Source organism: Equus quagga, chromosome 1, assembly GCF_021613505.1.
Source record: "Equus quagga isolate Etosha38 chromosome 1, UCLA_HA_Equagga_1.0, whole genome shotgun sequence".
Classification (NCBI taxonomy): domain Eukaryota; kingdom Metazoa; phylum Chordata; class Mammalia; order Perissodactyla; family Equidae; genus Equus; species Equus quagga.
In genome coordinates this window covers 119,672,602-119,686,948 of record NC_060267.1, presented here as the reverse complement: position 1 = coordinate 119,686,948, position 14,347 = coordinate 119,672,602, and the positions used below count along the sequence as shown (strand labels likewise).

At 39.1% G+C, this 14,347-nt stretch overlaps 1 protein-coding gene across 3 annotated transcripts; it reads right to left on the bottom strand.

The window, feature by feature from the left end:
• Positions 1-416: 416 nt before the first annotated feature.
• On the bottom strand, positions 417-13,498 carry LMOD3 (leiomodin 3). 3 transcript variants are annotated; one of them, XM_046676652.1, is made up of 4 exons: positions 13,324-13,498; positions 12,554-12,876; positions 9,008-10,387; positions 417-809 (listed from the first exon to the last, which is right to left on the bottom strand). In XM_046676652.1, the coding sequence occupies exons 2-4, from the start codon at positions 12,845-12,847 to the stop codon at positions 783-785; spliced, it is 1,701 nt and encodes a 566-aa protein (XP_046532608.1). In that variant the 5' UTR covers positions 12,848-12,876; positions 13,324-13,498; the 3' UTR covers positions 417-782. The 3 variants fall into 3 exon arrangements, with proteins under 3 accessions (XP_046532608.1, XP_046532599.1, XP_046532618.1); XM_046676643.1 differs by lacking the exon at positions 13,324-13,498 and adding an exon at positions 12,961-12,998; XM_046676662.1 differs by lacking the exon at positions 13,324-13,498 and having other exon boundaries at positions 12,554-13,044.
• Between the last annotated feature and the right edge of the window lie 849 nt (positions 13,499-14,347).

Below are 14,347 nucleotides of genomic sequence, written 5' to 3'. Positions count from 1 at the left end.
TTTTTACAAAACTAGCATGCTGTCTCCCATTGTCCCTATATGTATGGAAACATGGAAGTTTTTTTATATATGCAGGGTTTGTTTTTCCCATTACTTTTTCTGGAAACACTTTGTTTTCTCCATGTCCTGTGGCTTAAGTGTTCTGCTGCTCACAGATACCCCTTTCAGAAGTACACTCACCACACCAGGGGAATGGCAAAGAAAGAAAGGCAGGCAGGGTTCAAGACTGGAAATCTCAGCTGATTCTCCAGAGAAGAGCTAATTAACAATTCTTCCACTTCAAAGCATCAGAAGGGCCTGCAGCTCAATTCACCTTGCACATTTCCATAGAGTGAGACGCGATTTGTTCCCTTTAAGATACCGTGTGATGAATTACAGCAGAAGAGATGGAAGGAGAAAAAATGGGAATATAATAGTTAACACTTCCGTAGTATTTATTGTTATTTACCAGAAGAAAGCGATAGTAAAGTTTACCAAAAAACATTTTTTTAACTTCTGCTCCTGGAAGCATGACTAAATTTCACCAAAGTCACTCAGACTGATGGGAAGTAGAAAATGTTGCCCCTGAATATTAGTATTTTATCTCCTTCCCTCTTCCTTTTCAGCCCCTTTTTTTTTCATGGGCCAAACATTTTGCCTTTTACAAAATACTCCTATGGGATGTTAGCATTGTTCCCAGTTCTACCACCTGGATCCAGAAGCATGCTGCTGAAATATCTCCAAGGTCTAATCCAAGAGTCATTATTTCAATTCCTTCTTCTTCTAGATTCTTCTGTTGCTTCTTATGCCAGTTCTTTTGGCAGCTGCACCTGTGATTTAAGCATTTGAAGAAAAGGGGAAAAATTAATCCTGGAAATTCAAGAGCTTTACAGCCAAAAAGACGAAAGTTACATGCCTCAAAGGATGCAGAATGGATTAAAAATTCTGGCCAGAGAGCCCCCCAATTCATGATAAAACAACAATAACAACCACAGCCACCATTCCCTGGGCATTTACTGACGCGAGGGACCGAGCCCAGGGCTTTGAGCACCTGGTGAAGCCTATCACAGAACCAAGGAGGAGGGGCTGCAGTCAGCCTGGATTCAAATCCTAGTTGTGTGGTGTTGGGCATTAATTTTCTCAGCTATAAAATGACAATAAGAGTATCTAATTCACAATGGTATTATAAGGATTAAGCAATATAAGTTAATAATCAATGTTAACACAGTTTTAAAACATTTTCTCATTTCATCCTACAACAGCCTTATAAAGAGGGAACAGGCTCAGACAAGATAAGTAATTTGCTTAAGTCCACACAGGGAGGAAGTGGCAGAGGAGGATTTGAACCCGGATCTGCCCGATTTCAGTACTCATGCCTTAACCACCAAAAAATACTACCAAAAGAACATAAAATATACGTTCTTTTAAAAGCCGGATTTCCTCTTTGAAGCATGTTTCTAATCTGATGCTCACTAAAATTTAAAAATAAAATATTATTTGGAGAACCCCCAAGGGCAAAACAATTACAACACAGTAGCGTAAGTCTGACTGCAAATCAACTTTTAGCTTTGTTTCCTAGGAACAACTTAAAGATAAGGCAAGTTCTCAAAGCGTTCCAAGTGGTGGTGTATCTTAGGAGGGTGACTCATCCATCACGCACGTACCTTCCGGAGGACACTCAGAGTTTGACTGAGAATGTTTCTCCTTCTATTGCCTATGTCCACCTGTCAATGTGATGAACCATTTTGGCCATCTGCTATGGCCCCTCTTACAGCCAGTTCTCTGCCCATGACCTTTAGCTAGAAAGGTTTCCCAACATCCTGCCCACCAGAGAGGACCTTTGATATGCTGCTGCCTGTACAACCTTCAAACCAATGGATGCTCCAAGTGCTTCTGACTCTCTCTGTTCCCAGTGCCAGACTTTGGTGGGGAGTGGGGACGGCACCTTGGTAGGCTCATCCAGGGAGAACACCAAAAGTGAAGAACACCGATGAGCAACAAATATAATGCCAAGTATTTAAAACAACTGCAAAGCCACAATAAATCATTTAAAAAGTGTGTTCTTTATATTGTTGAATGGAAGAAAACACTTTATATAATGTTATTCCCCATATATGTTTATATGCATGGAAGAATTCCAAAATAATGTAAAAATATTTTAAAAAGCAAAATGTGGCACTGATCCAACATAGTAAATCCAGAGACATTTTGACATGTTTAAAGTATGACCAAGCTGGCAGCTCAGATCACTGGGGAAAAGAGGAATGAGTCACTAAATGATCATTCGTTAGCTACCAGGAAAAGAAATGAAGCAGCTGTCTCAGTTCCTACTGACTTCTAAAATGTAACTCTTTAATTCATCTGTAAAATGTAAGATTTTTTGAAAACCAAAAACTATAAAAGCAGCAAGAAAAAATAGGCAAATATTTTAATAATCTTCAAAAGAAGTCATTTCTAAGCAGAACACAGAAGACAGTAGTCATAAAGGAAAAGACAGGTAGATCTGATGTTATAAAAATACAAAACTTACAAACAGGTGAGAATCAACTTGTATTGATTAGGGAGCCCTGTTCTCCCTTCTCTTCTTGGTCAAAATTAGTTGTTTTGTTTTGTTTGCTTTTTGGTGAGGAAGATTTGCCCTGAGCTAACTCTGTGCCAATCTTCCTCCACTTTCTATATGGGTCGCTGCCTCAGCATGGCTGACGAGTGGTACAGGTCTGCACCCAGGATCCAAACCCGTGAACCAGCCCTCCCAAAGCAGAGTGTGCCAAAGTAAACCACTATGCCAAGAGTTGGCCCCCAAAATTAGTTCTTTTAAAAAAGGGTGTGAGCTATGCTTACACAAATGTGTGCATACAGTGTTACACAATGCACACACATACATACACTCCTAGAGACTGGGAGGGGGTTGGGCAGGGTGGGAAGATGCATTGCAGCAGGGGTTATTTAATTTGGCACACCTGAACTGAGTTCCTGCTCTGGGTCACCACGTCAGTAGGTGTCCAGGACAGAGATGAGGAAGAACTGCCTGGAGGAAGAGTCTATGAGGAGACTTACGTTGTGTTTACAGAGGTTCTCAACCTGAAGCAGAACGTGGAAGATGCTGTAAGAGAGGTACAGATAAAGGTAGCGGAAACATGAAGAGTATTCGCTACTGATGTTTTGTTTGTTTTCTTTTCTTGTGTGTAAGAAGTCATATTTGAACCAAGCCTGGTGGAGAGATTTCAACAGATAGAGATAGAATAAAACGTAATTTGAGCAGAGAGTGGTATGGAGGCAGGAAAAGAAGGCCCTTCAGGGAAAGTTTCAGGAGATGTGGTTTGCCATGGATGTCATGGAGTCATGGTTGTCAAAGTGTGGTCTCCAAGCAAGCAGCATCAGCATCACCAAGGTACTTGTCAGAAATGCAAATTCTCAGGCCCTTTCCAAGACCTATTGGATGAGAAACTGTAGAAGTGGGCCCAATAATCTGTATTTAGCCTTCTAGGTGATTTTGATGCTTGCCAAAACTTGAGAATTACTATCATAGACTTTAGCAAAATTGTACATCAAAAACTCTTTTCCCACTAGGTATTAGGGAGAGGCAGTTCCTGGCCTATCTAATTCCTGGTCAACAAACGCACTTTTGTGACAAGTTTGAATGTTACATTGCTTTCTCCCATGGAGACTTTCTTTCTAAGGAGCATAACATTTCCAAAGCTATGATCTAGGTTTGGCTTTGGCTCTTGTAGATTCTCCTGTGCCTTTTTTAGAGGCAAAGAAAAAGGGGCAGGAAAGAAGAGGGAGTTGATGACAACTCTGGGGCTTTAGACCTGACTGTGTAGGAGAATGGAGGTAGCATGGAAAATTGGGAACCAGAAACAGCAAGTAGGCCTAAAGAGAAAGAGCTTGGTTTGAGGACAGAATGAATGAAGGTGTGAAGAAAACCCTGAGTGATCTAAAGGGGAAGGGAGATTTGGGGGTTGTCCTCGATTATGTGATAACTGAAACAAAGGGAGATGATAAGATGGGAAAGAGGAGAAAATTGCAAAAGGATATAATCTACAGAACCTAGTTTAAAAGATCCTATAAATGAGGCAAAGAAGAAATGGCTAAAGAAGAAGATGAAGATTCAGGAAGCTATAAACTTACATTCTGTAATCATAACAACTGCTAATGTGTTGTGGAGTCCCTCGGCTAGCTAAGGCTCCTTGTGATACGGTTACACTGAAGTCTTTCCGAAGGAGAAATTTAGCCATGTCTTTAGGCAACTGGCTGGAAGCAGTCCAGATATGCACTGGGGAGCCCAAAGTGATACTGAGTGAATGTCAAAGTAGTTATTGTGTTTGATTGGCACGGAACCTTGCATATGATATGAACGCAGGTGGCCTCAGAGAATTAAACAGTTGCTGCAGGTGTGATTTTATTTCATTGAAAAGTACAAATACTCATCTGGGATGGTAGGCAATTTTTAAAGATGAAAGGAAATCATACATTTTCCAGGGCGGGATAAGCCTGGACAAACCTAATGTCTTTGTTTTGGGCTGGCATCATATTGACTCAGAGTTATTAACTCACAGGGAAATAAATTAGTGATTATCTAAGAATGTCAGTTTGTTAGACATGACAAAGACTTTAAAAACATAGCTAAAAACAACAAGAGCAGCAAAACAAACTGAAAAAATTCTACAGGAGCCAAATAAGTAATGTAAATGAGTGAAACAGGCCAGGTGTTAGGGACTAGCAGACATTTGGTTCTAAAACCATTTGACATGGACCAAATGTGATCATGGACATTTTGGAAAGGACCAAATGTCAAGGACCTTTTGGTATAGGCCAAACGTCCTGCAAGGGGTATTAGGCAGTAGGGCATGGTGGAGACTGAGAAAAACTGGAGCCCATTCCTATCCCAAGGGAGAAGTCAATACACAGACCCAGCTGATTTGTGCCATGCAAATGCAAGCCCAGTGTGGCTGGATTTGATGGTTCAAGTGGTGCCAGATATCGAGATGTTATTATGTGATAGTTTAAAATTTGTTTGGGGCTGGCCCCATGGCTGAATGGTTAAGTTCGCGCACTCTGCTTCAGCGGCCCTGAGTTTCACCAGTTCGAATCCTGAGCGCAGACATGGTACTGCTTGTCAAGCTATGCTGAGGTGGCATCCCACATGCCACAACTAGAAGGATCCACAACTAAAAATACATAACTATGTACCGAGGGGCTTTGGGAGAAAAAGGAAAAATAAAAACCTTTAAAAAGCATAAAATAAAATTTGTTCAATAATTCTCAGGCCAAACGAAACAGCCCTGCAGATCTGGCTTATAGTCTACTCATCTCCAATACCTGGCCCACAGAAAACACCTCTCTTAAACTGAATTAAATGGGCAGCTTCTTGGAGGAAGTAGCATTTGGGTCAAGCAAGGACACAGATTTCCCTTTATTCTTTGCTAGCAACTTCATTTCAGGGATCCCAGGCCAGAAGCATGGGATGGGGAGAGAATAAGCTTTAAAATGAAAAAACACAATTTTAAAATAGAAACTGACTACTTAAGATATGCTCTAGAAAATGCAAAAATAATATTTCAAAGACTATGAGAGAAAAAGTCTTTTTGTCTTTTAAATATTTCTAAGAATAAATAATTTCTAAGTATGTTTTTGGACATTCAATTTTCTAATTAGGCGCATGAGTTAAAAACATCACAAGACTTCAAAATTATATTTTAATTTCAACCACATACTGGGAAATCCAGGGTTTGGAGGGTATCTGTTTTCCAATGCAAGAGAGGGTAAAACCTCAAAAACCTTTAGTTTCATTTCTCTAAAATGAGTGTTGTTGTGTCTTACTTGACTGGACAAAAGTGTCCCTTTCTGCTGGGATTTTGTGATATTACCACTGATGGCATTTACTGTATTTCACTGAGTCTAAAACGCACATTTTGGGATGATTCCACAGCCCTGAAATCAGAAAGCATCTTACAATCAATGATGTTTGACAATGGCTGGCTGCAGGTATAGGCACGAACGCATCATAGATTTTCACACTGTTAGCACTTCCCTTGAGCTCTATGTCCTGTTGGTCCTACACACATGAAGATGTATGGACATTTAAAAGATCTTTTAAAGAACGATAAATCAAATGTGCAAAATGTGATAGGTATGTAAGAATTCTTTGAACTATTTTTGAACTTTTGCAAGTATAAAATGGTTTCAAAATAAAAAGATAATAAATGTCTTTTAAAAGATTACACTATGGTTTGGCATTAAAGCAGAAATTTATTGTGTGTGCAGCAAGGCACAAAAATGGAACAGAGGGGAGCAAATTAGTAAATTTGCTTAGTGAAATGAATTTTTGTCAGTGGAACAATGCATTTTCACATTTTTCTCACAGAGGGTTCTACAGGACCATGTACATGAACTTGTGTGACATTTTGTATCTGAGATCCATGCAAAGAGATGTCTACTGCAGGCCAAGCCAGGCAACCGAATGCAGGAGAAATTGCCAATCCCTTGGCATAGATAAAACACATTTTTCAAAGCAGAGGCTGAGATGCAAGATCATCATTCAAAAACTGTATCAGCGTTTACTTTGTACCATGTATTTCTTTCTTAGTGGACATTAAAAACAAACAAAATACAACTTAAAATTTATAGCATTTGAGAATTGATTGAAAATGGAAAAATGTAGTACTTAATAGGGTTTAGTGATTTTGTAATTATCATCATGAATTTATGTTAATGTCTTTTGCTCTAGGATCTCGACTCAAAGCTGAAGTGTTCTCAGTTGACTAAAATGCAGAGTGTCTTGACCATAAAAACGATAAAACACTGGAAGCTTCATGAGGTTAGACTGTACCTGTCTTATTCGCTGCTCTATCCCTGGCCTTTCTGATGGTGCCTGACACATAGGAGAACTATGTAAACATTTGCTGCATTAACGAAAGTGAATCGATGGAATGAAACAGACTCCAGGGAAAGCCAATTTGCTCAGTGGAACATTTGTTCCGAAGGCACGGAGTTGGGTCAGACCATCATTTGAACTTCATTATCTCCTCTACTCTGAATCCACCTGTTATCTTTAATGTAGATTTTTAAAAGACTTCATTCTTTTCAGACTAATGTTATTTTCTGACTGTATAGCTGCCAAGGCAGCTTGGATATACTTCACCAATGAGTAGTTCCAGATAGAGCTAGTTTCTCTCAAAACAACACCCTGCTCCACCCCCTAGAGAAGTCTGGCTGCCTGGAGATTGGGTGCAGAAAGTCTTGATGTGGGGCCCAGGCGCAGGCAAAGAACTTCTGCCTGAACTCATATGACCTCTAGTGTTCTCACCCTGGCTCCTGCCCCAGGAAGAATCAGAGTCTCTCTAAGTCATAGATGAAAGTCATCTTTGATTTAGAAGAATGGAAAGTTGTCAATTCTGCATCACTAGGAGATGGGAATAAGGGACATACATATGTGTATATGTGAATAAGTAACAACTATCTTATTTTACAATACGGTCATGTGGCACTTAATGACAGGGACATGTCCTGAGAAATAAGTCCTTAGGCAATTTTGTCATTGTGTGAACATCATAGAGCATAGCTACACTAACCTAGATGGTATAGCCTGCTACACACCTTGGCTATATGGTACTGATCTTACAGGACCACCGTCATATATGCAGTCTGTTGTTGGCCAAAGCATTGTTCTGTGGCGCATGACTGTATATAGCTCTTTAAAGCAGAAAAGGAACAAGTTTATATGGAAACTTGTTTAAAACAGCTTGAAAAAATTGTGAATCTCTATGATGAAATAATATATTAACTATTTTGTCAATGTAATCTCTTGGCTACATTGTATGCTAGATTTTAAAACAGTAAAGTTAGTTATCAACTACCTTTGGACACACACCTTTCAGCCTCCGTAAATGCTATCATAGTAACGACAAAAAAAAAATTTATTTCTGCAACTTAACCTGCAAGGAATAAAACATTTTCATTTATCAGCAGTAGTAACAGTGAATCGTAGTAAATATTAAAACCAAAACAATAGTAAAATATTTTAAAAGTCCATTAACTCATGGAGACACTAACCTGAAGTTTACCATCTGTCTGCTGGCCTAAAAAGTGAAGCACAGAAATGCAATTGTAGGTGGTCGCTCTTCATCTACTAAAAGAGAACCAACTGTCTGTAAGCATTTTGGAAGCACTCAGTTGTCTACAAATGACTTGCCCGTTTACTCTTTATTCTTACTTATTCCTACAGCGGCTTCCTCAAGATCTGTGTGTCAGCTCTGCATGGCTGGGATGGTGTGAGGATAGCTGGTGAATAGAAGCTTGACCCTGGACTCAGAACTGTAACAGAGTTTTTTTGTTTTTTTTTTTAAAGATTGGCACCTTGAGCTAACAACTGTTGCCAATCTTCTTTTTTTTCTTAAAGATTGGCACCTGAGCTAAAAACTGTTGGCAATCTTTTTTCTTTCTGCTTTTTCTCCCAAAATCCCCCCAGCACAGTTGTATATTTTAGTTGTGGGTCCTTTTAGTTGTGACACATGGGATGCTGCCTCAACATGGCCTGATGAGTGGTGCCGTGTCCACGCTCACGATTCGAACCAGCGAAACCCTGGGCCGCCGTAGCGGAGCGCGTAAACTTGACCACTCGGCCACGGGGCCGGCCCCCTATAACAGCGTTTCAATGTTAACTCTATTGCTTCCTAGCTATATCTCCTAGACATGTTATTTAACTTCTCGAAGCCTCAGTGAAGCAGGGAGAATAACAATACCTACCTTATGGGTTGTTAAGATGACTATATGAGTTAATTCATTTAATGAATCTGGCCTATAATAAGTGCTCAGTAAATGTTAGCTTTCAATATTATTGTTACAAAAGTTACATAGATGTATGTTTTGGGGGATAACCAGTAATTTAGATCTACTGGTAATGCTGATGGGCTTCCTCTCGTTAGTCACAATTAATGAGAATCTCCTTGTGTTAAAACGAATAGGGAACAGAGTTGGGATGCACTTATTGTGGTACTGTTCACCATTTCTCTTTCCTTCTACTTACAGGTTTAAGATAGGCGATGTTGCTGTGACGAATGTCATTCAAGAGCTGATCTCTGGGGGTCATTTCCACCAATGGCGGTGGCCTATTTCTGGGCACTGGCTTGAGCGTTTTGATCACATCTTTGAGGTTGGTTTTCTCGGGTGGTTCTCTGGCTTCCGGCATCCGAGATTTGCGCTGGATCCTCTTCAGCTTCACCACGCGGAAGGAGTCAGGTTCCGTCCTGTGCTGAGGCGGCTGCGATGGCTTTTTCGTCATTTCATTTCGTCGACTGAAGGGGACTGCTTGGGGGTTGGGAGGTCGAGGAGGAGGTTGGAGGAACTCCTGCATTCTGGAATCAGGCACTGGTCCCCCCAACATCTCCCACATCCCAGGTGGCAACCCCAATCCGTTCTCCAACATGGCTATTAACCTTCTCTGCTCTTTGAGTTGCTGCTGTTTTTGTTCTTCCTGTCTTTTTTGCCTTTGTTTATCCTGATTCCTGGTGAGCAGATTGGTTACCACCATTCTGGGACCCGGAAGCTCAAAATGGTAGCCCATCTTCAGGAGAGTGTTGTTTGCCTTCAAAAGCCTGGATATTTCCATTTCAGCATGGTGGCCCAGCATGTGCCTTTGATTATGAAACCGAAGTTCGGTTAGTGTCTCATTAAACTGGAGACACCTCATGATGGCCACAATTCCTTTACCGGTGATGAAATTGGACTCAATGTTGAGAGTGGTGATACTCCTGTTTTCACGCAACATGTTAGCCAAGGCAAACGCTACATTCTCGTCTGCACCCACATTTGCTAAACTGAAGGTTTTGATGTGTTTGTTTTTCTTCATGGCATTGACAAAGTCCAGTAACATTTCCTTGGGGATATTTTCAATGTTGTTCAGGTTGAGTTCTTTCATGTCAGGGTCATTTTGTCTAACTCGCCTCAAGCTCGCATCCAGGTCCGTTTGGTTTCCTGAAGGCCTTGCACTTACCTTCAAAAAACTGGTATCTAGAGCTAACTTCTTAGGATCTAATTTTGATATTTTTTTCTCACTTTTTTCTTGGGCCTCCGGTCTGTCTTTCTGTCCTTCAGATGCTTTCTTCGTCACCTGCTGGCAGTTGTTCTCACCATTTCTGATTTGTTCCTTTCCTTCGCCTCCGTCGTCTCTTTTTGTTTTCTCATCGCTCTCTTCACTTTCATCTTCTCCTTCATCATCTTCATCATCTTCATCTTCTTCATCATTATCATCATCTTCATTATCATCATTATCTGTTTCTTGGACATTGTTGCTGCTCTTTGATTCTCTTTTATTTGCAATGATTTCATTATTGAGCTTCTCTTTTAAATACTGGGACATACTTTTATTACCTTTGTCTATTTCTTCATGCTGCTTTTGAGCATTTTCCTAAAAGAGAAGTTTGTGAGGGTTAGAATGCATAACAGTGAAGAAATATGAAGTAGAGCAATATCTACTGGTGATAAAAAGATTTATTATTAAGTGAAAAAAGTAGGCAAATAAACTGTATGCGTAGTATTCCATTTGTGTAATATACAATATATAAAATACATGAATATTTAAAATATAATATATAAAAGTTTATAAGTGTATCAAAAAAAGTGTTATAATGTTTATCAAATTAGTAGTTAACTCTGAAGAAGAGAGGTAACCATTAAGATAAATGAGGAGGGGAAATATTTGGAGTATTATCACTTTTTATGTTATATAATTCTAGAGTGTTTTTGTTTTTTAAGAAAGTACACATATTAGTTTGTACACATATTAGTTTACACATATTTGTAAGCAAATACAACCAAACCAAAGATAAATTTTTATAGACATATGTATTTTTGGGCTGTGTTTATCTCATCCCATATATTAAAATGAAACCTAGTTAAATTTTTTTTTTAGGTTCTGTATTGTTTTTAAAAATGGTGTTCAATTCCAGAAGCTGTTAAAAATTATTTGTTTTGAAAACCTTACGGAGTTATCTATCAATACACTGAAGTCTTTGTTTTGTATGTAGCTGAATGGGCATCTTTGTATTCAATAGCCCTGGGTTACACAATAATTTGCTTATTGCCCTAACCAAAATTTACATTCCTAATATGTATGCTAGTCTAGTATAATGTGTATATGAAGTTTCCCTGAAAACATATTATATTGCGGGGAAAATGAGAGCAGTTTGATATTTTGGATGCACCTACTCCAAGAACAGGCTCACTAGGCTGGTTTTTTTTAAAAGAAAGTGTCTAGGAGGCAGAACCAGCTACAAAAGGGGACAGGATTATGAAGAGATTTAGAAACAATTCCTCAGTCTGAGAAGGAAAATGGTAGTCTTTGATTAATAATGTTTATTAGATTCTTGCTCATCAATTATACTTTCCTATGCAATATCTGTACTTCATAGGCATCACTTAGAAAGCTGGTGGAGCAGTTTGAGACACGGGTTGATCCAAGCAAGAACTTGATTTTATTGCTCATAGCATAGTATAGGTTGGAATTGACAGGTAATGTCTTAACCACCTAAAGCCTTCACCACTGATTTCTCATCTGTCCCAGCAGGGGGAGCCAACCATTAAGCGGTTTAAATTACACCAAGGGGAGACAAAGTGTTAAAAGTACCCAATTTTTTTCCGCCTGAAATTGGCGTTTATATAGAATTGGCTTTTACTCCACTTGTATAATGTCTGCACATTGTACCTTAACCTCTAACCTGATTAATCCGGCAACTCATTTTCTTGAGGTTGGAATGAGTTTAAACTCTCCTGACCATGAGACCACTTTATAACTTTCCTTCACTACAGCCAGTGTGACAGTAATGTGACAAGATATATCTATATCAGCAGGCACAACTAAAAGAGACTTTACCTGGAGGGATCTCTGTCTTCTTTTTGCTAAGTCATTTTTAAGTGGAACATTAAAAAAATTATGCTGATGTACAATAAGTTTGTAGATTCAACCACAATTCTAATTTTCATGTAAAAAACATATTTAAGAAAGAATTCTCTTTTAAAAAACTTAATAGCTGTCAATTTCTAAATTGATCACTGATACCAAATGCACGGTGGGAATATTGAATATTTTTGGTTATTTGACCTGATTTAATTGCCGGATGTGTGGCTGGACTTCAGGGGGACTGTGAGACCCTTGAAATTGTATGTGAAACACTGCATATGTATGCATGTGCCAGAAGGAGTGGCTACAGAGCTTCATCAGCTTCTTAAAGGGGCCTGTGAGCCAAGAAAAAGAGTTAAGGATAACTGTTTCTGGGTTGGGAGCTAATTCATTAAGTATCATGTTTATAGAATACAGGCTTTCCTACACAGCAAACCCAATAGCGATTTTTTTAACAGAGGCATTTGCAAGAAATTATCAACTTTTCTCCCGCAATTATACCATGTGTTTCAGAAAGTTCCAATCTGAAGTAGGGTTAAATATTATGATTTAATCTTTACCCGGCAACAAAACAACTTAAAACATGGAGTCTTGAGAAACGACAGTTACAACATGGACACCTGCCATCCCAGGCCCAGGCAGCCATTCCTCTGTTGTACAGAAATCCCTGGTTACCTCAGACGGCACAAAGGTGACGGGAACGCGTTCATCTTCCAGCATGCGTCTGGATGCCTTTTGCCAATACATATAATCAACAAGAGATTTATGGTCGAAGTTTCCTGTCGGTGGCTTATCGGTTTGATCTTTCTGAATCATTCCCACGGGAAGCCTGGGGTCAGGGGCCATGACTTCCATTTCCGATTGCAATTCTTTTAGTTCTTCGGGAGACAAGTTGGCCAAGATTTTGTCCTCATCCATCTCTTCATCAAAAAGTTCTTCTTGATCTGAATTCCTGCCGTGTTCTGACATGATTTTTTTTTGTGTATTTTTCTATCTTACTAGAAAAGGAGAAATAATCAAAGGTAATTAAAAAAAAACTCAAGAAGATCCCCAAGTTAACAAGCGTCCCAGGTCAACACCACCTTGAGAGATTTTTCCCCAAGAACCCCAGTGGTGCTTGCTGAGCAGCTGGGAGTGACTGCAGCTAAGCTCACGCCGTATCTATATTAAGCAGGGCTTCGTTGGATGGGGTCAATTTATGGAACGACTATGCTGCTCTCTTTTCGGCAACTTGAGTCAGCTGTGCAAATCCGTCTGACATTTCAGTACAGCTGCTTAGGTTTGCCAGTGAGTAACAGGGCTACGGAACCTCTGCAGGAATAAAATGAGTTCTCTTCCTATAGGTTCTCACATCATCATACACAAATCCACGCAGCCCATACATGCATACCTCGATGCTACAGGGGACACCACTTCTTTTTATTTAAATGATTAAAACAACTTACAATACTTCGGAAAGAAAATCCAACCAGGGACCTGAGTTCTAGTGAAGTGAAAAATTCATTCAAGCTCTCAGGGCTTGCTTTTTCATCACAGTGTGACTCTGTAAGCTGATAAACCAGCTCACGGAAGAGCAGAGGGCTGGCTGTGTTACTCATCTGCTGTGTAAACTGAACCCCTTGCAAGATGTCCTTATTTGCATCTAGATCCTGTGATCTAACAGATGGAGACAACCAGCACTTGAATTTCCACTATGAGTAAGGAGTTTAATATTTTAGATAATGTTTTTCTTATTAAGTATCCATTAATTCAGGATAAATTTAAATGGATCTAAATTGAAATGTAAGAAAACCCCAAACCATTAAGGTACCGGAAGCAGGAGATTTTTTTCATAACTTCAGAGAGCATATGGCAATATTTATCCAAATGGCAATAGTTATCCAAATGACAAACATACATTTCCTGTGACACAGCAATTCCACTTTTAGAATTTTTTATCCTACTCTTTTTAGGATTTTTTAAGAAGTTTTTATCCATTTTTTTAATCCTACAGATATAATCCCACATGGGTGAAATGACAGGTGTACAAGATTATTCAATATAACAGAGTGCAAAACAGTGTATTATGTGTCATTATTTGTGTGATAAAGTGTAAAAATAATATATGTATATATCCAAATTTTATTGACATAACAGATCCTTGGAAAGATGCACAAGAAACAGATAATCTCAGACACTTTTGGAGAGAAGAAGGGGTTTTATGAGAGGGCTGGGAAAAAGACTGTTACTGTGTACCCTTTTCTAATTGCCAAATTTCGAACTTTGTGAATGTAATGCATATTAAAAAACACACGTTTACCATATGAAAGTTAAGATAATGCAAGTAAGCATAAAGAAAATAAAATTTTCCCCTTATTTCACCACTAAGAGCTACTGCTACTAACATTTTGGTTTATCATTCCAGTCCTTTCTTCTAGGTATATGAACTCAATCTTTTGTCATCTGTTTTCTCTGACTTACAATGTTAGG

What these genes read in the sequence shown, in the direction of transcription:
- LMOD3 (XM_046676652.1), bottom strand. Translation starts at nt 12,847, where the DNA reads ATGTCAGAACACGGCAGGAATTCAGATCAAGAAGAACTTTTTGATGAA. An exon ending in TCACCTTTGTGCCGTCTGAG is followed by an intron (nt 10,388 to 12,553) that starts GTAACCAGGGAT and finishes CTTCTCTTTTAG; the next exon opens with GAAAATGCTCAAAAGCAGCA. An exon ending in ACATCGCCTATCTTAAACCT is followed by an intron (nt 810 to 9,007) that starts GTAAGTAGAAGG and finishes CTTAAATCACAG; the next exon opens with GTGCAGCTGCCAAAAGAACT.